Genomic DNA, 24,855 nt, shown 5'->3' with positions numbered 1-24,855 from the left:
CTTGAAACACAGTTGCTGAGATTCCTTTAGAGGACATGATTCTCAGTGAGTGTTTTGATCCTCTCTTTCCTACCTACGTGAAGGCCACTACTATCAGAATGCATTTATGTCCTTGATAATTCTCAAGCTGTCACTCATAAAACCACCTGGATGTGTTCGCTTGCATATTCTCAGAGGCAACTGCAAAAGCCAGCCTTTTCTTGCTGTCCACAAAAACCTACTGTTTCTCTTCAGACATAAAACCAGACCCAGAAAAACTGGCCATTCCTAAAGCTAGACCTCAAAACCCTACAACATGGGCTAGAAATTCTCTTTTACTATTAATTGCAACTTGTCACACTGGCCTACATTAATGTTCACCACTGCATACTCTCTCTGAAAGACACCAACAGTGAAACTCTGTTGAAAATATATATGGTCCCCCTGTATCAACCAGGTTGCCACTTATTAAATATAGAGCAGATCAAAAAGCAAACTACAGAAGTTAGTAAGCTTGCATTCTTGCCAAATGCAGTTTTCAGCTATTTTGTGAGCCATGGTCCCCAGAGGTATTCTTGCAAGCATGTGCTCCTGCTCCAATTTGTAACTGCATTGCTACGGGTGGGCTTGGTGGCCCCGTTTCAACACACACACAAAGAACTAACTCTGTGGAAAGGACAGCAAAATATTTGAGCATATCCAGCAATTCGGGTCCCCTAAAAGAAAACATGTCAAAGGGGTCTGATTTTCACACAAAGATGTTCAGCAGTTGCTGAAGGAGTTTCGTCATTAATAGAGGCATTGGTTTCACTGGCTGCTTTCCATTTAACTTACGTGCCAGTATTTTGACAAATGCGGCCCATGACATTCCTTATCCCTTTTCTGTGGCTCCCCAGCCTCATTCCTGCCCAGACTTATCTAATGAACTACATCGCTCTTAGGAGATACGGGTTCCATAACTGCTGCCAAATTTCCATCTTCCAGTCAATGAACGTAGACTAAACTGCGGATAATTTCTTATTAGCTAGATCTGTTTTGTCTTATCTAAAATTACACGTGTCTTCAGTGTAAGCAGTAATTAAACATGATATCCAGTCATGACCAGCCACTGCTTGCTCCAGATTCCTCTGAGACTTGTTTCTAATGATTTCTATGTGGCACTAGCTTGCACCACTTTACCAAAAAGAACCAGACCCAGATCCGAACATTCATGTAGGTGTCACATGCTGCAAGGAGAGACACTCTTGACTTGTTTTTTACAATGGCTAGCAGGCTGAGTGCATTATGTACAGCTCAGCATATGGAAAAACATAGTTCTGGTGTTATTTCTGAAATTATATCTTCTCTCAGGCAATGCATGTATCTCAAGACCACAAATTGGCTTCTTATATGAGCAGCAGACTCAAGCCAAGTTACTTCCTGCCCTTAGGCACCTGAATCATTGCTTGTGTAAGGGTGGTAGTCACTCTCATACAGTTGCCTGAACAGGTGATTATGGCAGAACCCGTCCTGTAGATAGCAGTGTGACCTGAGGTCTTGCCCAGGAGCTGAAAGTTTTGGGTCGTGACAGTTTTGACCCACAGACTCCAAAGCACAGAAGAGAACCTGGGACTTACATGATGGACAGGTCAAGAAGGCATTACAAAGAAGAATCTGAATGACATGAATGGGCTTGTTCAGCCTGGAGAAGAGAAGGCCTTTCAATACTTTGAGGGGGCCTTCAAGAAGTCTGGAGAGGGACTTTTACGAGGACATGTAGTAACAAGACAAGGGGTAATTAAGCTGAAAGAGAGTTTGGGTAGAGAAACCTAATCTGTGAATCTCAATTGTCCCAAGAGGACATAGATTAATCAAAATGGTAATGGGTAGACAGAGCTTGAGTAACTTCACTAGAAAAAGCTAACAAATGCTCAGATACCTATATTGTCCCTAAGCTGTAACACAATTTTTTTTTGCTCCCCCTTTTTTTAAAAGAAGCTGTAAGAAATATAAACATGTTTGACTGCATGAAAATGTACCAGGGCACGTATGTCAGACAGATAACAAACAGATAGCTGGTGACTTCTAGCAGGTGACACAGGGCAGCAAAATTAAGCTGTGGAGGAGGCTCAGCCCATTGCCTGTAACAGGACCTTACAATAACCAGCTAAGGTGGACATTTCACATTGACTGTTATGAACATTACATACAACAACCCACTCTGAGGTCTAAAACGGTCTTGCTTTTCTTCAAATCCATAGCAAAACTTTTAAGAGGTGAAGATTTTCATCTATTAGATACGATGAGAGACAAGAAAAGGCAACATCTGTTATATCCAGCATTAAGGGTATCATTCTCACAAAGGTACTCACCCACAGGAAGCCTATAATTAGACGGCGTGTGGGCAGGTCCGCACCCACCATTGTGGGACCAATTCCAAGTGAAAAGAGCCAGTAGCAACCAGGATTTGACAGGGAGCTGGCTGAAGGGAGCTTGCAAATCAGGAACCCCTGCTGCATTCAGAGTGGTAAGTGGCTGAAAACTTGGTTGGGATTTGGGGGGAGTGTCCTTACTAACTGCTGGCTGGGGCTGAAGGACTGTAAGGACTCCTGTTTAAGAAAAGACAGGCTGAACGGTATGGTTTGAGTCAACAGGCAATAAGCGAACAGCAGCACTCAGAGTGACCCTGAGGAGACTGGTGGGAGCTACAAGGCTTCAAACTTTTCAATTCCAGGAAATTCCAGTAGGAGAGGAGAACTTCTGGGCTGTGATAACGTAATGCAGCTAAGAAAACAGGGCGGATTCAGTGGGGCTAAGGTAATGTAGGACTGAAACAACTTTGTTTTTAAAGGAAGATTAAATGATGGTGTTTGCGTATGGAATCTGGACTTTTTTCTAAGTGAAAATGCCTGAGAACACAAACAACAGCTCAAATTAAAAGGAGGAAAGATGAGGATACATAATTAAGCATTGGGAGCACTGCAAATTTAAAGGGAGAGTGGAAGTGGGGAAGAATTACAGAGCTGTTATCTGGAAGAATATAGCAAACGTTGTTTGGTAGGCACATACAGAGAAAACTGAATTAGTCAACAGCAAGGGTTATTCTGCCCTTCAGAAATGGCAAAAGGCAAATGGTGCTGGCCTCAGAGTTGACAAAATTAGAAAGTAGCCTAATCATGAAGAAGAACAGCGAGGATCCTCCTAGAAGACAGACAAGTGACCAGATGATGGCTATAAGTCAGCTGAAGGCTCCCTCCTTGGCTTAGAACTGGTATGGTCACTTCCTAAAACTGAATCATGTTTGTTGAAGGTTTTATGATGCTTGTAGTCAGATTAAATGATCATAATTGTCTCTGTTAGCTTAAGTGTATGACTACCAGTGGCGAGAACCCTATTATTTCAGAAATCAGAGCAGACACCGCACTAAGTCCTGAAGTGGGAAGCCAAGGAGTTGTTGTTTAACAGCTTTTCTTCACTATTATGCCATAATTTCATGAAATTGTTCACCATGTCTAAGCAACCGACCTAAATACCTTAAAAGCCCAACTCTTCCTGTAGCCTCCAGTGATGAACAATTACATGTACAACTTTGCATACTTACTAACCTTTTATTGGAGTACTTTCCACATTAAACACCTTAAGAAAAAAACTGGATCACTATTACGACTCATTATTTCATGCTAATGCCTTAGTCCACTGTCTCTGATTCAGTTTAAGAGGTCAGTAGACACTCAGAAAACTCTATTACCCAGACCAGACAATGTATGCGAGCCCTGCCTTGGGTATTACTTCATATTGGGTGGTTTGGAGGAAAGAAATCTACTAAAGGTTCTGAACACCTTTGCTCCACTACAAAAGTGACATACATACTGTTAAATATGTCCAGTACTGTGCTCACTAGTTTTCAGTATTTAATAGTCTGGGCAAATGGTGTGTCTGAGATACTGAACAGGGACTGTGCCTAGAAAAGATTATGTTCTTTGTATACTTGCAGAGAACGGACTGAACAACAAAATCACATTCAAATAAAGCAAACAAAATTATAGTACTTTCAGGTATTTGCATATGGGTAAGTACATATACGATCCCCTTTATGAGGCCTAGAGACACTAATGTGATTTCTTTTCCTTAGTTTCTTTTACCATTCTGGGTTATGTTACAATACCTGGATGTGCAACTTGCAAGTGTTTTCTACATGCCTCAGGCTCGAAGCCATGCAAGAATTTGCTGAAAGCAGGAAACTTAACCTGTAATTTCTATACCCAAGCTTTATATGCTAAACTCCAGATGGGTTCTCCTTTGTGTTGTGTTAACTGAGCGCTGTGCCAAACTACTGAAAAATATGAAAGGCTAAAATAAATCACTGGAAAGACAGAACTGATCAAAATATTCTCTGTTTAAGGACAGTGTCAGTGCAGGAAATATAGGAAGTATGGTCGGAGTTGTAAGGCAAGAAAGGATGGGGAAAAAACACATAAATGGTGAATATTTTGAAAGAAGGTAAAGATACTTAAACTACTGTACTGAAGGGGGAAAAGCTGACCTGAATAATGGAAAGACCACATAAGACTGAAGGGACAGAAGATGCCACAATTGGTTTGTTGACATGTGAAAATGTGCTAGCACTGGGGATGTTACTGCATAAGGAGGTGCTCCTGCTCTCCTGCTGCTTGCTTTGAACACAGTGATATTAACAAAGGCTGATCCCCATATCAGCATAGGCTGCTGAGGTGACCCTTTACCTTTCCATTTGGCCTCTTTGAAATACAGGATGAAGAAGCAGAAAGCACCATCTAGGACATCAACCCTTGTCCATTCCACTTCTCACTGTCACATTAAATGTGACAAAACTTCATCTTAAAACTAGCTATGTTGTTTTTCCCCTATGACTTCAGCTTGACAGCTATTTCAGGGCAACATACCAGACTTCATTTTTTCATGGCTAATTCATGTTCTGCCACTATTGCATTTTTAAGCATCACTGCTCCTCTTCCGGTCTGAAGTTACACCTTTGGGGAGCAACCATTTACACTTTGAGCCTTCATACTCCTAGTCTTAAAAGTTCTCTCTTCGCTTCTTGCTCTGCATTCCCTTTTTCTATTCTCATGATGATCCAACAAGACTTTCTCTCAACCTCCATTTTCTCAATATCCCTCTTGACCAATGAAACCTCTGTACTCTTTAAATAATATCTTCTCCATCTATATATTGAATACAATACATATACTAAAAGTACTATTCTCTCAGCTTCATGGAAACAAAGACTAACAAGTTCTTTGGCACTTCAAAAGTCACTAGTAATAGATTAGCAAGACTTCAAAGGCCTTTTCAGTCATTGCTTCCTCAGATGCTCATCTCCATTCTGTATGATAGGCAGTATGACAGCATTTACTTTCCCAAACTATAAAACATAATCCAACATTCATGACCTGTACTTTTTATTTATTAATTGCTCTGTCTAGATGTCTATTTTTTTCAGTATGAGCTCATGTCCAGCAATACCAGTGTTGAAAGCTGGCATGCAGTATAATGGAAGAAACTGATTCCTATAAAACCCTGATCAGTGATGATTCATCATAAGCACTGAAAAACAGGGTCAAAAAACAGCTGAAAAAAAAACATGACCACAGCTTCATCATGGTATGATGCAATGGCAAGAACTGTATTTGTAAGTTCAGGAGCTGCCTTCTAGTCCTTTGCTATCATAGTCTGAAATGCAGTAATTGCTCAATTTTTAATCTATTTAATCCATGCATTTAACTTCTCATCTACTTAACTGTTGTAATAATGCATGTATATAATTTTAATTTCTTAAATAAATATCAAATAGCAAAGCAGGTCTTATTAAAACCAAAGTATCATGAGGCTTGAGTGTTGATCTTACGAGAGTGTCGCGTTAGTTTGTCATGTCATGTAACTGAATTCAATGATGTAACTTAATTTTAACAGGTTCTTGCCATTTTTCTTTCTTGACTGAGTATCCTGTAGAGGATTTCGTTATTCTGCCTCAGCCTGTTACTCCTCACCAGAGAAGAAGAGCGATAAAAGAATAGTGAGTAAAATTCTTAGCAATCAGATAAACAACATATCTTGGTCTAGATGAAAAAATATCTGTTTCCTGGGGTAAGATTATTAGGTTAAAAATGCTGATAACTAAAAAAGCTGAGATTTGGACTTGCTTCTCAGTAATAGCCTGTGTTGGTGTGCGTGTTTGTGTGCATGTCCTGAGGAAGGTGTGTGGGTACATGTGTGGGACTTAAAAGCACACTGCTGACAGTCATTATGCAGACTTTCTCATATCTCACAAACCATCCACTAGTGGCCCATGACTTGCAGGTTGAGCAACAGAGTCCAGAAGATGCCCTGGTGGCCTATTGTAAGGACAACTACTGCTCCACTGTAGGTTTTGTACATTGCAATGTCATCCTATGAATGTTTGCTTTTTCTTTCTTTTCTCTTCTTTTTCTTTTTTTCTCTGAGCTAAACAGCAATTTAGAAATATTTAGGGCTGATATTGCTTTAGAAGTGCATATCCTTTGTCCACTGCGTATAACAATTTAATTTAGCTGAGTATAACAATTGGGCTAAGTGTTCAGCAGCCTTCTTGCCAGCAATACTGGCTAGGCTGAGATCATTTTCACAAACAAGTCATTCCAGTTCCTCTTGTTCAGCACTCAGGCTTTTAAATGCCCAGTGACAGTTTTCCCCCATCGAATGGATTGCTGCCTCAACTGTTTTTAGAAAGACATAATTTCTTAACCTCCTTGCAATCTTGTTGTCATTTAACATAGAATCATAGAATAGTTACGGTTGGATAGGACCTTAAGAGCATCTAGTTCCAACCCCACTGCCATGGCCAGGGACACTTCACACTAAACCATCTCACCCAAGGCTTTATCCAACCTGGCCTTGAACACTGCCAGAGATGGAGCATTTACAACCTCCCTGGGCAACCCATTCCAGTGCCTCACCACCCTAACATGGATCAGTATCGAAAACCTACCCAGTAAAAAAGAATCATCTGCTACCCAAACTACATCTCTCTTAATAACAGAATAAATCAACATTCCACAAAAACAATAAATAAATGAAAAATAATAAATCTGCATCTTTCATTACTTACCTTGCTACATGTTCATTTCTACTTTCTGCCTTCAAAGGAAGAATCTGTGATAGGAAATTACTAATCAATTTTATTTGACAACAACCTCCCATGTTTTCTACAGTCATTACTCATTAGCTGCCTTAGAGATTTTGGGTCCGAAAAGAAATTATACTACCATTCATGCTGTAGTGTTCCTGACAAGGACTATACATCTCCTGAGTATGAGAGCTTTCCATTAAACATAAATCCCACTGAGCTCTCCAATTTATTTGATGAGCCACATCTTCTGTGATTTTCCTGCACTCTCATCAGGTTCTCATCATGATAATGGGTACTTCTTGATGGATATTGCAGCTGAACGGAAGTGATCCTTTTGGCTGACACTTGGGAACTCTCTGTTCTTCTGTGTTACCAGCTGCTTAGAATAACTCCTGATCCCCTTCCCTCCTACTCTTAATCACTGCCAGACTTCCTCTCTGCTTCCCACTCTCCTCAAGCACCTAGATTTCTTCTCTGTTACCTACATCAATGGATATGTTAAAGTGGGGGACAGAATTGTATTTCATAATTCCTCTAAGCCATGCACACTGCAACTTCAGCTCAATGTTTAGATATTCAGCCTTGCTCCTCTGCCCTACCATATAAACAACAAGCTATTACCACATAGGGACTTCAGAGTTTATTAGAGTGATGAGACACACTCCCTTCACTCTGACCTGTTCCATGGCGCTTGTTTAGGGAACAACATCACTACAGCCAAGTAATCCAGCTCACACAGGGGAATCATACATGCCTCCTGTCCGACATGTGACAGACATACTCCAAGGACATGTTCTGTGAAATTCCCAATTGTTTCTTGTTTGTTTCTGGGAGCATTTGGCAGTGTCAATGGCCTTTAAAGAGCTCATTTTCTAACTTTCTCACGTTGGCAAATCTCCAAGAATAGCTCTTGTAGACAATTTCCCACATAACAAGATTATACCTACTAAAATGTACCATTTTTTCCTTAATTACTTCTAATGAGCTATCTCAGTAACCAGGGGCAATAGCTCAAAGTTTTTGCTTTGCAAGAAAAGCAGTATGTTAGAAATAGAAGGCAAGAGGTACAGAAAACACTTTGAAGAAGAGGAAATTGAGAACAGTGAATGAGGCAAATGGGAGGGAGCAGAATGGTGAAATAAATGACATGGGAAAGGAAAGAGTAAAGGGAAAGCATAGAGAAAAGGAATATGTATATAGTAAAGGATACTATGGTGCAAAAATACTAAAAGCCCCAGGTAAAAAGCAGCATGAACAGCCTGCAGATAGAATCATAGAATCTTTTAGGATGGAAAAAAACAATTCCTACCATCAACCTAACACTACCAAATCCACCACTAAACCATACGCCTAAGTGTCACATCTACATGTCTTTTAAATACCTCCAGGAATGGTGAATCCACCACTTCCCTGGGCAGCCCATTCCAGTGCTTGACAACAATTCTGGTGAAGATATGTTTCTAATCTACACCTCCCCTGGTGCAATTTGAGGCCATTTCCTCTTGTCCTATCGCTTGTTACTTGGAGAAGAGACTGCTCCCTGCTTTGCTCCATCCTCCTTTCAGGTAGTTGTACAGAGTGATAAGGTCTCCCCTGAGCTTCCTCTTCTCCAGATTAAATAACCCAAATTCCCTGAGCCACATCTTCTCAGTCTTGTGCTCCAGACCCTTCACCAGGTTCTTTGCTCTTTTTCGACACACTCTAGAACCTCAATGTCTTTCTTGTAGTGAGGGGCCCAAGTCAAGCATGAAGACTTTACCAAGCTACAGGTATCACTGTCTTTATTCTAATATATCTCCCACCTGTCTCCTCACAGCGGGCAAAACTCAGGACCCCATAATCTGATTCACTCCCTCAGCAATCCATATACAGTATTGGCTGTGCAAGAAACGCAGTGAAAAGCAAAACTGAGAGGAAGGGAAGGACAACCTCTCTCATCCTGTTGGCAACACTCCTCCTAATGCAGCTCAAGATACTACTGGATGTCTGTGCTGCAAGCGCATGTTGCTGGCTTATGGTCGATTGGTGTTCACCATGACCCTCAGGTCTCTTTCAGCAAAGATTCCTCCCAGCTGACAGGTCCCCATTGTGTACCACCCAGTGTATGAAACTATTCCTCCTCAGGTGCAGGTTTTTAAGCTACCCTTTGTGATAAATGCTTTTAAAGAGGACAAATCACTCTAAATAAAATGCTTAACCTGAATATTCAATTTACTTTAGGTGGCTGGAATGTGGATTATTGCATTTTATCTCCTTGGCACTGTAGCAGGTAAGACACTATATCTATGAAAACTACCACTAGAAGGTGAATTCAGATGAAATAATATATAGGAAATGATGACTGGTATTTAACACTGGAGTTGTAGTATGATTTGTGTGGGTAATTGTGTGGCAATGTCTATTCCTGTGCATAGGACTAATGCTAAAAGGCTCTGCTCTCTTTAAATTTTATTCTTGAGAGATAACACTGTGCTGAAAATCCACAGAGAAATTCAGGATCATGTGTCCTACTTCTATTAAAGCAGTGTACAAGCTGTCTTTGCGTGACTGTTGTATACAAAGAACCTTTCAGCAACAGGGTGTTTAGCACAACAGACAGTGCTGAAACATAAAAGTTGATCATAAGTGAACAAGAGACCCATTTGATCTAGGAAAAGCTACTATATTGAAGGAAATTACCATTTTATTAACAGTACAAGGTCACTGCATAAATATCCTTCAATCCTACGAGCAGAGACACGATGCTTTGGAGTAGGAAGCATGCTGGAGTAATCCTAACAAGCACTTCTTGCAAGACTTTTTTAAAGAAACTAGGTTAATCCTTTACAAGCCTAGAAAATGGTATCAAAACAGCATCTGGGTTATCTTCAAATTATTTAGCTCCCTGCGTGTACCTGCTTCAGCCAATAGCCATGAAGGAAACAAGAATGAATCTCAGTTTCAAAATTCATCATAAAATAAAATCCTTACCTTTCCGTTCCTCAGACTTTTGTAGGCTCAAATAGATCATTGAGCACAAGAAAGTCCAACATGTAAACCAGTTGTTTGTTCTACTCTAGGTAAAGAGGTTTGCTACTCCAGGCTTGGCTGTTTCACAGATGATCCACCCTGGTCTGGGATACCAGGGAGACTTCTGACTGGTTTGCCTGACAATCCGGAAGAGATGAACATCACCTTCTCCCTCTACACCAGAGAAACAGGAAATAACTCACAGGTGACATTTATTTCTAACATTGAGAACTGATTAAACCTACAATGTTTGTTTATTATTTAAAAAGTCTCTGTCAGTCATCAGAGGCTAAACAGAATAAGAAGGTAGTTGAAGGTACGGTGCTAAAGGTACTTTGGGATAAAGTACAGCAAAAATGTTGTGAATGAATTGTAAGACACAACAGCTTTCCTGGCATTTTCCTGTGGAAGGATACGGGTTATGGCAGACTGCCTTTTGCATGCACTTAGGTCTCTGAGGGAAGCTGAAGACTCACTCCAATAATGAGCCTTCTGTGTATTCAGGTAGGAGAGCAAATAGTGCTGTCTTCCAGAGCTGAACTGTGAAATTATTGTGAGCTCTAAAACTAAAACTCTAAGACTGATTTTAGCAGGTTCCAAACCCACAGTGAAAGGAGGGTGATTTTACATTCTCACCTGCCTCTCTGCGCTTTGAAAGTAAAACAGAACTACTCAGGTTGCTTCTGCCCTGAAATACTGAGCAGAGCAATACAGAGGAACCTGTAAGATCAGGAGCTGGGACCACTTCAGCAAATGTTTATGAAGCTACTAAATCCCTTCCAGGCTCCCAAACCTAGTGTCCCCTGAGCTGTAAGGGATGTTTAGGATTCCTCTGGCATGACCTATGATGCCACCACTGCTATTGCAGACATCATTGCTTACAGCAATCCTGGTTGCCACAATGAGAGTCCAACTCAGGCTCTCTAAGGGTGGGAAGTTATACCTGCAATAAACTTTCACAACTTTCAGAGCAGGGGCATGTGAGCACACAAGATACGTTCAGCAACAGGTTACTCAGTACTTCTGTTGTTGGTAAAATAAGTCAACTTACACTGCTTCCCAGCCACTAAACTTCAATGTTTATGATCTATGGCACAGCCCTTCTACACTCAAACTCCCTGAGCTCATATCACAGACCCTGTATTTGAGTCTGAAAACAATACAAACAGATGTCATTCTCAGAGAAAAGGGACTATTTATAATTAAGAAGTTTGCAGCAATGTGTGAAGATCAGCTTCACCCTTATTGCTGACAGTTCTTGCCTTTCTGGAGTAGAATGACAAAACCACCGTATGAACACCACCTATACAGAACAACAAACGCTGTTGTTTAGATGCAGTGCAACACACTGAAGCCACAGCTCAGGTCAGTGAAAAATCAAGCTGAACCAGGAGATCTGGAACTGGTGGGCTTTTCCCAGAAGGAACTCTTCCAACTAGAGCCAACAGGCAGCATTGGACATTGTGGCCCCTTTAGGTTACTTCACATTCCACATAAGGGGGCTCTTCCTGCATTAAGCAGAATAGACAGGAGCAGCAGAAACAACATGGGAATAACTTCTTCAGAAACCACAGTGGAACTGAGAAAGGAGACGTACAGGGGTTCCAGAGTTGCAAAAATCAGACTTGGTCCATTCAAAGTAGTCCCTTGAGTCCTACAGAGTGGATGACCTAATTGGCTTTTTAAACTGTTTGAAAGTACAAATAAATTAATCTTTTTTCTCCTTCTTTCTCCTCCAAAACCAGCTCATCTCAGCAATAAACTCCTCAACGATCCAAAACTCATATTTTTCCTCAAGTAGGAACACCACCTTCATCATTCATGGATTTGGCAGCACTGGAAGAGAAGGCTGGGTGGTAGAAATGTGCTTGGTATGCGAGTAGCTTCTGATTTCCATCAGCGGTTGTAACTACAAACTGTCAGTATCCTTTAGGCATTAATGTTCACTTTCCAGCTTGCAGTTTGTTAGGTTGTGGCAGATACCAATCAAGAAGCAAATTTCACAGACACCAAAATATGTTCCCACTCTGGAAGATGCAGCATATTGGAGACTTCTTGGACATCTCTGACATTAGGTTTCCCTAGAGTTTCCATCTCCAAACCCTACAGACTGCATCAAAGCAATAAACCAAACACCGATGTCCCCAGCCTGTGCACTGGTGTCAGAATATCAGAATAGACACACTGACTCACTGCATCTCCCATTAGGAGAAATTAGAATGTCCTTCAGTCAAAAGGCCTTCCTGAATTGTAAAGCTCAGGTTTTAGTCTACAAATACTATTGTGGTTGAGCACTATTCAGTTCTTAAAAAACCTAAACCCAACAAAACAATAACAAAACCCTTTTTCTTTGATTACAAAGTGCAAAGAAAATAAGAGATTTCAAATTAGAAATGTGAAGCTACCACAAAACCAGCAGAGTATACTGTGTCAGTGGCAGCCTTGGCTCTGATGGACAAGCAAAATCTACTCTAGCTTGTGCTTCTTCCACCCAGGCACAAAAATATGAGCAGCTAGAAAAAGGCCACTACTGAATACTGGTCATAGACCTGCAACATCGCTTTCTTTCATAGATCTATGAATACTTTTAATCTACAGTATTAAATTTCTAATTCTTTCAGTTGAAAAGAAACAGCAGTTCTATCTGCCTCTGTATAGCACAAACTTAGGGTGCCTGCAGGAAAGGAAGATGTCCAGGCATCAACGCACTATCTCTTCAACCTTTTGCTTTCTTTGTCATTCACCTTCAGCTGTTTATCATGGATTATTTTTTGTTTCCACTTCTTGTTCTTTCTCAAACCTTAAGTGAGCTTTAGTCACAGAAAGCTATAACCTTAGACTCTAATACATAATTCTTCTACTAGGAGAATCACTGATCTCTGCAAGACAGACTAGTACTGAAGTGACCAACACATTAGCTTTCTTTACTGAAATAGAAACTTTCTCCTCTACTCCAGACCTTTACCAGTCTGACATGACTTTGACTTTCTCAGTTCTAAAGGTACTTGGTAAATAAGTCTACTTTCTATACTATTCAGTTAAGCTAACAACATCTCTCAGAGAAAGTCACATCCTGTGCATAGAGACTACTGTGCTGTTGTGTGGCTTTTCCAGATTACTTCAAATAGGTATGCAAATGGTTTATAGATTAAAATATTTTTATTATGGTCATTCATAATTGATATTTTTTGGATGAATGGCTTGTTATATTCTGTTTTGCAAGAAGATGCATGTTTCGGCATGGCACAGGCAACAGTGAAGAGTCCTGCTTAGTAAAGATTGGGAAATTGCATTACTGTATTACCTTTTAACGCTCATTCCAATTTCAGTTTTATCTCTGTTATTTTGTCTCCTTAAATACTTTATGTGTTTCCGCACCAGCTGTTACTGGAAGTGGAAAACATCAACTGCATTGCTGTCGACTGGAAAGAAGGTGCAAAAGGCACCTACATCAGTGCGGTGAACAACCTCCGTGTGATTGGGGCCGAGATTGCCTATATCATCAACATTTTAAAGGTAAAAGGCACAACCTTACCACCTACAACTTAAGTGGATATAGAGGGGTTGTGCTGCCCCAAAAGACGCGCATTACGCTGATGTGGTTGAAAAGAGGTGCCAATTAATTAAAAGCCAGTAGGTGGCAATATTTCCATATGATCATACAGGAAAGCAAGCATTCCGTGGAAAGGAGGCAAGGCTTGTGAGTTCGGTGCTCGTGAGAGTTTTGCCAACGTTAGATACTTGCGCTAGAAGTGAGTTAGTGTCTCAGCTCAGCACAACTGAAACGAGGAGGAGCTGACTCACTTGACAATGCCATATTTGCTGTCTACAGGCACGATAAATCATCCAGTTGGCTTCTAGTTGTGAACTTCATGTTCCTGAAAGCCAGTGTTCACATCTACACATACCGCACGGAACTGCTCAGTGAAGTTTAAGAGTATTGGCATTTCCTGCTGACTTCAGGAAGACTCATGAGTACTTAGACATGCTAAAAATCAGAACGCTGCCTGGCTACGGACTTGATCCTGGTCAGGAGGCGTTCATCTTGAAGTGCTGCAAGAAGTAGTTCAGAGCCCACACGACAAAGTGCTGACTTTGCAAGCACCTGAATACAAAAGAGCACTTCTCCAGAATCTGCTGGGGTACAATCGGTTGTTTCTACCTAGGAGGTTCTTATGTAGGCTCACATGTTTGCTTCTTTGCGTACAAATCCCAGGTCACTTGAAGATGCGTTCATTTTTTCATTTAATATCTCTATTACTGCACCTTTTGCAGTCTAGGACCGTTTTTCTTCCTTTAGAAAAATGCATAAATGTTCCTTAGACTTCCTTTTCCCCAGTTTATAAACTTCGGCAGTTTGACTTCAGGAAAGGTTAAGCTGCACTGTAAATAGAAGTACTCCAGTAAATCGTATTCAGAAGAACCTATTGTCTACTACTAAAGGTAGACAGGCCAGTACTACAGATCTGCTTTTATTTGGATACATTCTGCATACAACTGCATTACAAAACAGAACTTGGTGTAAAACCATTAAGGAATTAGCAACCAGTCCTAGTTGGATTTGGTCATTATAAAATCCAGCAAATCCTTGAATGAAACATATCCCCTGCATGCAGCTTACACATTCATTAATCTCCATTTCCACCTTCAATGCATGTGTAATATCTTAACAGTGCAGGTCTTGTACAGCTGACATGTGGCAAAGAGGAGAATAAATGTCACCCCACCTAAGCTTGTCAGCCAAAATACTATTGAGTGTAATCACATATTCTATGTATGCACATTGAGGGCAGACATGCGATTAAAAAAGGCTCCATAATTGAGTAAATAAAGAAAAAATGACATTATTTTGACAAAAATTAAATTAGGGTTTGATCCAAATGAGAAAGAAGGTTCATATTTTGTCACCAAGAGTAACTGAGTATGGTAACCATACACCAACCCTACAAAAGTGAATCCATCACCACTAGGCATTTTAAATTCTACATCGGATCATTTTCTATCAAGTCTTAGTGTAATTTAGACAATAATTAAGTCAAGGAACTCACTTAAAAAAACCTCAATCCCAGTTTGCTATGCAGGAAGTCAGTCTAGATGTTCCCGAAGGCCCATAATGTAAGACACCCTCTTTGCTTGCTATTTAAAGCCTGTGTTCTTGTCTCCCACCACCACCTCAATGATCAGAAAGTCTCCAGATGCTCCCCTCATGATATCCATTTAATTGGCCACAGCCTGGGAGCACACACTGCAGGAGAGGCAGGAAGAAGGACTCCAGGCATCAGACGGATAACAGGTAGGCTGTTGATCAATGTGCAGAGCTAACATTGCATGTGTCTAAAGGAAAGAAACTTGCAACACACTGGCCTGTAAACTGGAATTAAATGATTGGCAGTGCTGGAAGCACTTCTCATGAGAGCAGACAAACTTTGTGCTTCCCAGAAACAAGGGTAATTATTACATTTTCCTTCTCTAGTTAAGTTAAAAACTGTAGTGGAAGTCTTTAGTGGAGCAAAAGACATAGTTTATATTTAATCCAGTGAATGATGGTAATGTTACATCAAACCCTACGCAAAGACAAAGCAACATGTCAAGAATCCTTAGATTTTCTTATCTGTAAAGCTTTACAGGCCAGTAATAAGCTCAAAGGTAATAAAATGACTTCTTCATGGTAATATGATGCCATTCTATAGTCTACTGGCAAATATTTTACTTCTGGTGGAATAAGTTTATAGAAAGGTTCACAAAACCATGTTTTTGCACATTTTCTTTTCAGTTTAGCTTAACATTCACATTATTATCATTCAACATGCTTTGTGCAGTACTGAACAACGGATGTTGTAAGTTGGCAAAGACATTAATACATGCAACACTTCCTTCCCTCCCTCAAACAATAAATGGGGGGGGGGGGGGTGCTTCTTTTAGGTTTAGACCCCGCTGGGCCCTGTTTTGAAGGCACTCCTCCTGAGGTGAGGCTGGATCCTTCAGATGCAAACTTTGTTGATATCATTCACAGTAATGCTGCTCGCTTTCCTGCTGTAGGTAAGTGTTCATGTGTAAGTAAATACCTGCAGGAATGGGCACCATGTCACTGAGACACCGACCTCACCACATGTGTATCTCAGGGTTTGGAATATATAACACCACTGGTCACCTGGACTTTTACCCCAATGGAGGAACTGTGATGCGTGGATGCACTGATTTACTTCCAGACATGAAACCAAGTGAATTTGAACCTTTCATTGCAGGTAAACATACATTCCCAACATGCATAGTACTTGGTTTTCATTCCATTCTGAAACATTAACTGTGAAAGTAACTGTCAGTTTGGGAGAAAACAGCAAAACAAAATTGGGTTTTGTTTATTTAATTGTAAGATCTAGAGGGAAATAAGAAACAATGAAGGCTGGATCAGAACAGTAATGCCCAGGGAGCAGTGTAGGAAAGGAAGTTCAATACAGGCCTAAGCTTAGCTCCTCTAATTTGAAATTGAACCTGCAGAACACAAAAAAACAGGGAACAGGGAACAACCCAGTCCAACAAACCCCTAGGCCCAGAAGGAGGTTTTCCAGGCTGACACAGGCTCGTGCCATGACCAAAAGCAGCCACCATCTTTCATTTCTCCCAGATGCTGCAGAGAGCATCTGACCCTTTTACACCTTAAATTAGGCAAAAGCACTCAGTGTTTGCAGTGACTGTACATGCTTCACCTCTCCACCTGAGACTTCTCTCTTCATAGGCTTTGGAGAGGTCAGCAGAAGGCTGGTGGAGTCTCCTTACTCTGTTAAGCTCTTTAAAACTTAATGCCATTGTCTTAAAAGGGGCTCTGGTGCCATAGCAGATCAATGTATCCCACTTGAAATCTTGGGGTAACTGGCACACAGTTCTCTGGATAAACCCCAGGCAAAACAGTAACTTCTCAAGACCACGCTGCTGTTCTGTTCCATGCCTCATCTGTTTCCATGGTGAGACAAGTGCAACCCTTGTACAGGGTAACAGGAGGTTATTTCACTGATGTTCATAAACTTTGTTCCCACAGATGCTACAGTCTTTGGAGGGTGCCATCACTCCCGCAGTCATGAGTATTATTTCAAAAGTATCCTTTATCCCACTGGATTCCTTGGATATCCCTGTAAAAGATATGATTCCTTTGATTTGGTAAATATATCAGACCAGGAATGGGTGTAAAAAAATGATCCAGGTCTGTACAATCATAATAGGTCCCACTATGTGTGCAGAAGACTTGGATGCTGGTGACTGTGCTTCTCATGGGTTGGTTTGGTAGGAGGAAGAGTGCAGTGAGGCACAGCAGCTCCATCAGCTATTCCACTCTGGGAAATTAATCCTGAGGCACAGATAATATAACCAAAATAGGGGGAAAAACTTAAACCCCATGCAATTCTCACCCTAAACCTTTATGCAGAGGACGTAGGTTAGATAGAGCTATCCTACTAATTCCTGGCTGGAAGAAGAGACATTTGGAGCCTCCAAAATCCTTGACTGTTCTCCAACTTACGCTTATTAGAGTATGTAAATAAATGCATTTGTGAATGATGCTCCTTTTCTTCCCCTCCATATGGTGTTGTAATGTGAATTTGCAAGCTGCTTTCCACTAGAAGGGTAAAATTGGCTTATATATTGTCCTATACTCTAGCTGAAAATGATTTGAACTAGGGAGTTTCAGACCAGCATGGACATGGGTATCAAACCTGCTCATTCTACACCCTGGTGTACGGCAGGGTGCAGGAGCTGTTGTCTGCAACAAGTCCATCAGGTTTTGGTGGTAAGATATTCAACATACAGCACTGCCACAGCTTTGCAAGATCAGAGCAGCATCATCAACCTTCATTTTGTCTGAGCCAGGATGAAAAAACAGTCTTCATTAACTGATGCTCTTATTTTCCCTAGGGAGACTGTTTCCCATGTCCAAAAGAGGGGTGCCCAATGATGGGGCACTATGCTGACAGATTTCCAGCCAAACTGGAGAGGGTAAACCAAAAGTATTTTTTAAACACAGGAGCAGACCCACCTTTTGCTGGTAAGTGGAGAAGGTTTGTTACAGTTGGTGGTGTGTTTGAAAAGTGATTGCCTTGATGTAATTAACAACCATGCTCCTAGGGTGCTTCTATAAACAACTGCCAACATCTCTGACAAAAACCACTACATTAGTTACTAATGTTCATGCTCACTGAGTCTTTCATTCAACAACACAGATTAACTCCAATTAGGAAAAAAAGAACTTTCCACTAAACTAGTATTTTTAGTTATCTCATATTAATGAGAACCTAGCTTGTTTTGCTTTTCTTTATGCAGCTTGGAGACAAAAGGTACTTATCCAGCTGTCTGGTGCAAAGAAAATGAGAGGGGACATAAAACTAGTTTTCCATGATGCAGAGGGCAACACAAAAGAATATGATATTGCCAGGTAAGAGAAATTAATATTTCCCTATAGCATTTAAAGCTGCTAACATTAATCTATGCATTTCCCACACGTTTAAGCAGTGCAAAAGCTTATTCCGCGTTGCAAACATTCCGCTTAACATCAGATTATGAAAAGAGTTATGATTTAGATAAGGTCCATGGATGGTTGCAAAAAGGAAAGGGAAATCGCTTCCTTTTCATGAGTTCTGTGTTTCTCTGAGTTGCTCTTAGAAAAGAAACACATGTACACCTGTGGAACGCACATAATTCATATGGTGCTCACCTGTTTCACATGCACTTTACCACAACCACTCCCACGCTAGCCTGGCAACATACACGTCAGCATGCTCATTCCTTGCTCTGACAAGGCTTTGCTGTGCTGGCGACTTGCTGAATGATCTCATGCAAGGCAATCCTATGCCCAAACTTACCAAATTTGCGAAGTGGATACCTCCTTTCTCCCTAGGAGGTATTAAAAGCCACCAGTAGCATATGAATGGCACATCTATATAAGCTGGCCAGCAAACTTCATTCACAGCTCTTATCATCTCCCATTGACTACCAATGCAGCAGCTCCCACTGTCTTCCAAAGCAAGTGTTTCCCTGCATTCTCTTACCATCCTCTGTGTATGTGCAGACCAAAGTGCCACAGAAGTGTTCAGCTCTTCCTTAAAGTCCTTCTCAGAAACCTTAGCTGAAGCTCTCCCTGCCAAGATAAATGCAAAACACAGCCCACATGGGTGCTGGAGGCAGACCCTTCCTCACCCCTTGTTATTTCCCAGTGGTTTCCTGCCTCATGCCCATTTATTGTTTTCATCCTCTCCCTGTTCAGAGCATGACACCAGAGTTCTGGGCCTGCACTGTCACAAAGAGCAGCACAAGTGCAGATTTCTGTTGTAACAAACCTTGTGGAGAATGATGTAGGTCAGCAGTCTCTACACTGGTAAACTTAGCATTGCTGTCTTCATTGTATTTGCAGTGGAGACCTCTCTGAAGACCAAGTTTATGCAAAATATCTTGATGTTGAAATTAACCCAGAAAAAACTACAGAAATTGAATTTCTCTGGAACAAAACCCTATTTACCCTTCTTTGGGCAAGACTGGGAGCAGAAACAGTCAATATAACTCACGGAGATGGACATAGGTAAGTATGTCCTTTTACAGCTCAGAAGGAATGTGCAAGGAGTGCAAAACCTCTGCGAGGTAGGATTGAAAAACAGTCTTAAATTGGACACAGTTTGCAATCAACAATGTGAATTTCAGTAACTGCAAGGACAAGATACTGCACTTTGGATGGAAAAGTCAAATGTTCAAGAACAAACCTGTACAAACATCAAGTACAGGGGGTAACTGTCTGACAACAAATACAGCAGTGCATTATTTGGAATGTATACTGTTTGGCTAAAGCCAGACAATTACAACCCAAGATAAAGCAAGTCTCATTCCCACGTGCATTACCTTGTTCTCTATAGAAGATCCAAGGAATAATTATTCTTATTGAAATAATTGGGGTCAAACTGTAACTAGAAGCAGGGTCTTTTTCAAGTCTGGGGAGTACACTTCAGGAGCAAGGCACACACACTGAAGTCTGCAAAACACCAAAAGAGACTCAGAAAGCTTGATCTGAGTAGAGCAGCTGAAGGAAACGTGTTTCTCAATAAAAAGAAAAGCCTGGAGAGGAACATAAAAACAGATGCATAAACTACCTGGGAAGTGATATCCACTGGGTTTAGGCCAAGGTTAAACTGATATAACCTGATAAATACAAGTTAGATGTTAGGAAAAAAATATTCTTTATCATTTGGCATTGGCTTGGGATTATTCAGAGAAGCTGATTAAATCCCTTTCATTGTGACCTCCTAAAAACAAGCTGTAAAGTTTTGCTTGGCGCTATCCAGTAAAGCACCAAGCCTAAACAAAGGCATCTTAACAAGACTTAACTTTTTCTCTAGAGTTCTATATATTGAGATTAGTTTTATTCAGGTTTTACAGCTGGTCCTCAAAAGAAGGAAATTCACCTTGTTCCTGCTCATATGCAGTTGCTACTGTTCTGTACAGCAGGCTTTCAGAAAGGCTTAAGTGGGATTATGGATTGAACTAACAGGCCTCAAGGTGACAGCTGAGAGCTTTGCATTTGTCTTTGGGGGAAAACAGATAAATAAATATTGATTCAAGTGGTTTTTCCTTCCCAGGTCGACTTTTTGTGGCCATGGAACTGTGACATATGGAGTACCCCAGTTACTTACACCTTGCTAGATTACAACTGGTTCTGTACACAGCAGCTGAGCAAACCATCAGTCCTGTGCATGGGAATGTTGATACACAAGGCTATTAAAGCAAAGCCCAAACTCTCTGTGGCTTCCTTTGTTTTTTCAGTGCTTTGCAAACACACTTGTCAATGTTTTTCACGTTTGACCCAGTTTATTGGGCTTGTAACCATGGAAGAAACTGGAGATCATGCCCTAAAATCTACTTATACCATTGTACAGCCTTGCTCCACCACTGCCTCGAAATAAGAGCTATTTCCCACCACATGGATGATTTGCCAGATTCTCTGTCTATCGAACGCTCTCAAGGCAGTACATTACCTCAGCACTTCCCCGTGGCTGGGAATGGTCCCAAATGCCTCCTTTCCACAGTCTACGCCATTGTGCAAAACTTTCCAGCCCCACACAAGAGCACTGCCCTCCAAAAGCACCCTGGGACAGGGCAGGAACAGACCAAGACCAGGGTACTTCAGAGCAGCCCTTTGAACACAGCACCTTCGCAGAAGCAATAGATGAAGGCAAACCTCAAGCATTCCCCACTTCAGAAGCTTGATCACAGCACCTGGCTACTGTTTAATTTCTAACACATACCTCTGCTCTGACCACTGGCAGTCTGGAGAGAAAGTGACTTTGAGTAATGCCAGACTCTGCAGAACCTGGGATTGACTATTTCCCATTCAAATGAGCACTACTGCAAAACTAGGCATGAGTGAGTCACCTGGAGCTTGAAGAGACCAAAGCAGGGGATACTTTTCAAAGTATAAAAACAAAACTCAAAGTTAATGAATAAGAAGAAAGAGTTGTTGAATTATTAACTCCTGTTTCCCCGTGTTTGATAAGTGAAGTACAAGCACTTCCGCAGATAAACTTCTAAGAAATAGGAGTAGAAATACAACATTAAGAACATCTACCTGGACTTCAGCAAGGCTTTTGACGCCGTTTCCCATGACACTGTCATAGGCAAGCTCAGGAAGTGTGGGCTGGACGAGGGGACAGAGGTGGATTGAGAACTGGATGAATGGAAGGTCTCAGAGAGTTGTGATCAGCAGCACATGGTCTAGTTGGAGACCTGTAACTGGCAGTGTCCTCTGAGAGTCAACCCTGGGCCCAGTATTGTTTCACTCGTTCATCAGTGACTTGGATGAAAGGATAAAGAGCCTCCTCAGCTAGTCTGCTGATGATATAAAACTAGGTGGAGTGGCTGATACCCAGGAGTGCTGTGCTGTCATTCTGAAGGATCTAGACAGGCTGGAGAGATGGGCAGAGATGAAAGTCAAAGGCAAGTGCAGGATCCTGCACTTGGGGAGGAACAGTCCCATGCACCAATACACACCAGGGGATGACCTGCTTGAAAGTAGCTCTGTGGACAGGGACCTCGGAGTCCCGGTGGACAAGTTGTCTATGAGCCACCAGCAGTGTGCCCATTTGGCCAAGAAGGCCAGTGGCGTCCTGGGTTGCCTTGGGAAGAGCATTGCCAGCAGGACGAGAGAGGATACTTCCTCTTTATTCAGCCCTGGTGAGGCCTCACCTGGAGTACTGTGTCCAGTTCTCCACAAGAGAGAGCCTGAGCTCTAGGAGCAAGTCCAGCAAAAGGCCACTAGAATGATTGTCTAAAGCATCTCTTATATGAGGAAAAGCTGAAGGGGCTGGTCCTTTTCAGCCTACAGAGGAGAAGGCTCAGTGGGGATCTGGTCAATGTGTATAAGCATCTGAAGGGAGGGTGTCAAGAGGATGAGGCCAGACTCTTCCCAGTGGTGCCAGGCAACAGGACAGGAGGCAACAGGCATAAAGAAAAACACAGGAAGTTCCACCTGAACATGAGGAAGAACTTCTTTACTGTGTAGGTGACTGAGCTTTGGCATAAGTTGCCCAGAGAAGATGTGGAGTCTCCTTCCATGGACACAGTTCTGGGCAATGTGCTCTTAGTGACTGTGTGCGAGCAGAGGGGTGGGACCAGAAGACCCCAAGTGGTCCCTTCCAACCTCAACCATTCTGTGATTCTGTATTTACAATGAGTATAGATTTACAAGTGGAATATTAGTTAAGAAAAGAAACATGAGTGTTGTATCCTTGACTAAACACTATCCAAGTCTATGGAATTCAAAGGGTAATTAAACACATGTCTGAGGTCCAGCCAAGAGAAATCTGCAGTACAGAAAGTTCCCTGGGGACTTGACAGGTGGCAAGGGAGGCATGAACAATGCCACGAAGCACTGCACCATGTCCCAGGACAGAGCCAGGGCATCCTGCAGCACCAGAAATCCAGTCCTCTCCTCTGCCTGCTTCCAATTCCAGACTACAAGGACCAGAATGGCTCCTCCAGAGAGCAGCCTACATCGTACTGAGGGACATGCATCCAAGCCCTATCGTTCTTCCCAAAGGGGAAGCAAGCAGCTGAAACCCATCTGACCATGGCCTAGCTGTTCAGTTTGTCCTGTGTTGTTACTGTTAAAAAGGGTAGTCAACTAACTATGGTAAAATCCTAACTCACATCTTTTCCACCAGCTCTTCATTTAAGAGGGAAAATCGGTTTCCTCCTTCATTTTGATCAAGAATTAAAACTTACCAGCATACTAGGGCATGTAACGATTCTCTTTTATCACTGATACGGACATATCTACAAACTAAAATGCTACTTCGATTAAGGATGGGAGCCCTGAGCTCTAAATTCATATCAAAGGTGATTTTTAGCAGGAAAAAAAACCTTTAATACTACTTAAGAAATAAACCCCACTTGCGCGGATAACAGATCCCTAGACAAACAACTGGTATCTGTTTGGACATTCCCAGAGGCAGACTAGGAGCCATCAGCGCCTCCAAGACATGTGGCCACCACCAAAAATCAGAGACAAGGTGACAAAGCTTTCTAGGGGAAGAGTTAGCCAAGGTTTCCTTTCTTCTTGAGCTTGCTTTCAGCCTTCTCGTAGAGTTGAACAGGACCGAGGGGTTCCCAGGTCTAGTCCTGTTCCTCTGCACAGCCCATTTTTCACCCTTTAGTTGAGGTCTCTAGCAGAACACCATACTGAGCTCTGCAGCATCCCTATACAAAGTGGCCATGTCACAGTGTCTGGAGTAACTTTGAATGTTATTTGTGTGTATTTCCAGCATGCTTACGCTCAGTTAATCACGAAGAGAAAGGTTTTCTCAGAACTTGGGTTACATGGGCAGTATAGAAAGGATCCAAAGGGGTAGACAATCATTCTTCTACATCTACTTATTTCAAGAAGGAAATGAAAGGGACACCAGAGGAGGGTCTGGCTTTTTCACTATGGAGAGACTGCCAGGCCCACTAAGTAGTTTTCTTAAAGGGATAAAGCTTTGCCAAATGGAGTGGATGTGGAGAAATGGGAATAAAAGACCCAGAAGCACAGGGGCATTCCACATACAAAGTCACTTGTTGCAGGGCAAGGGTGGGAACTCAGTGTTGTTCCCTATTAAATTCCCCAGGAGACCCCCTACATCCCAATACTAAAACCAAAAGCCTTCCCAGCCAAAACAAGGCCCTAAATCCATGACACAAAGATCCACCTAATTCTCTTTAGTGTCCCACTCCTGATGTGTTGCTGACTGGGAACTGCCCTGTCTCTGGAGCTCCAATCCTATTCTGGGCTCCAGCACACCAACTCAAGCAACCTATGCCCATGGATTTTGGAATTTTACAGAGAAAACAGCCATTAGAGTTGTTTACCAGTTATCAATAAACCATAATCTGAAACAAATATTCCTATCTTTCTGGAAACATTTCCAAGGATAAAGCAGACTATAAAAAACACACGCAGAGTGCATGAAGCACACACCAGTGCATGGAGTTTCCAAGAGGCATCGTAAGTACTTCGGGATTTGGGGGATTTCTTCTACCTTGTCAGGTATACGGCTTCCCAAGGCACAGAAGCATAAAGGAGACGGCAGCTCACATAGGCATCCTTAGGCTAGTTTTAACATAACTACTATATTTTCAATGGGAAGCATAGCTTCACTGGGAAAAAGTCACACTAGATTTAAGCTATGCTTTAATAGATTTAGAAGCCTCAAAATCTCTAGCAGAGCAAGCAAACATAA

At 41.7% G+C, this 24,855-nt stretch overlaps 1 protein-coding gene across 1 annotated transcript; it reads left to right on the top strand.

Annotated features, from left to right (window-relative positions):
- Nucleotides 1-2,125: 2,125 nt before the first annotated feature.
- Nucleotides 2,126-20,882, top strand: LOC130603560 (pancreatic lipase-related protein 2-like). Its single transcript, XM_057417388.1, has 13 exons — nt 2,126-2,485; nt 9,323-9,371; nt 10,162-10,316; nt 11,857-11,982; nt 13,493-13,627; nt 15,296-15,404; nt 16,034-16,150; nt 16,234-16,356; nt 17,148-17,266; nt 18,017-18,146; nt 18,422-18,533; nt 19,509-19,673; nt 20,722-20,882. The coding sequence occupies exons 2-13, from the start codon at nt 9,332-9,334 to the stop codon at nt 20,783-20,785; spliced, it is 1,395 nt and encodes a 464-aa protein (XP_057273371.1). The 5' UTR covers nt 2,126-2,485; nt 9,323-9,331; the 3' UTR covers nt 20,786-20,882.
- Nucleotides 20,883-24,855: the final 3,973 nt, after the last annotated feature.

Source organism: Pezoporus wallicus, unplaced genomic scaffold (genome assembly GCF_028554395.1).
Source record: "Pezoporus wallicus isolate ANWC-B61680 ecotype Strahan unplaced genomic scaffold, APGP_CSIRO_Pwel_v1 contig_8188, whole genome shotgun sequence".
Lineage (NCBI taxonomy): Eukaryota > Metazoa > Chordata > Aves > Psittaciformes > Psittacidae > Pezoporus > Pezoporus wallicus.
The sequence above is the reverse complement of the archived record's forward strand: the minus strand, read 5'-3'. Positions and strand labels throughout refer to the sequence as shown.

What these genes read in the sequence shown, in the direction of transcription:
- LOC130603560 (XM_057417388.1), top strand. Translation starts at nt 9,332, where the DNA reads ATGTGGATTATTGCATTTTATCTCCTTGGCACTGTAGCAG. An exon ending in ATTTGAACCTTTCATTGCAG is followed by an intron (nt 16,357 to 17,147) that starts GTAAACATACAT and finishes TTGTTCCCACAG; the next exon opens with ATGCTACAGTCTTTGGAGGG. An exon ending in ACTCACGGAGATGGACATAG is followed by an intron (nt 19,674 to 20,721) that starts GTAAGTATGTCC and finishes TTTCCTTCCCAG; the next exon opens with GTCGACTTTTTGTGGCCATG.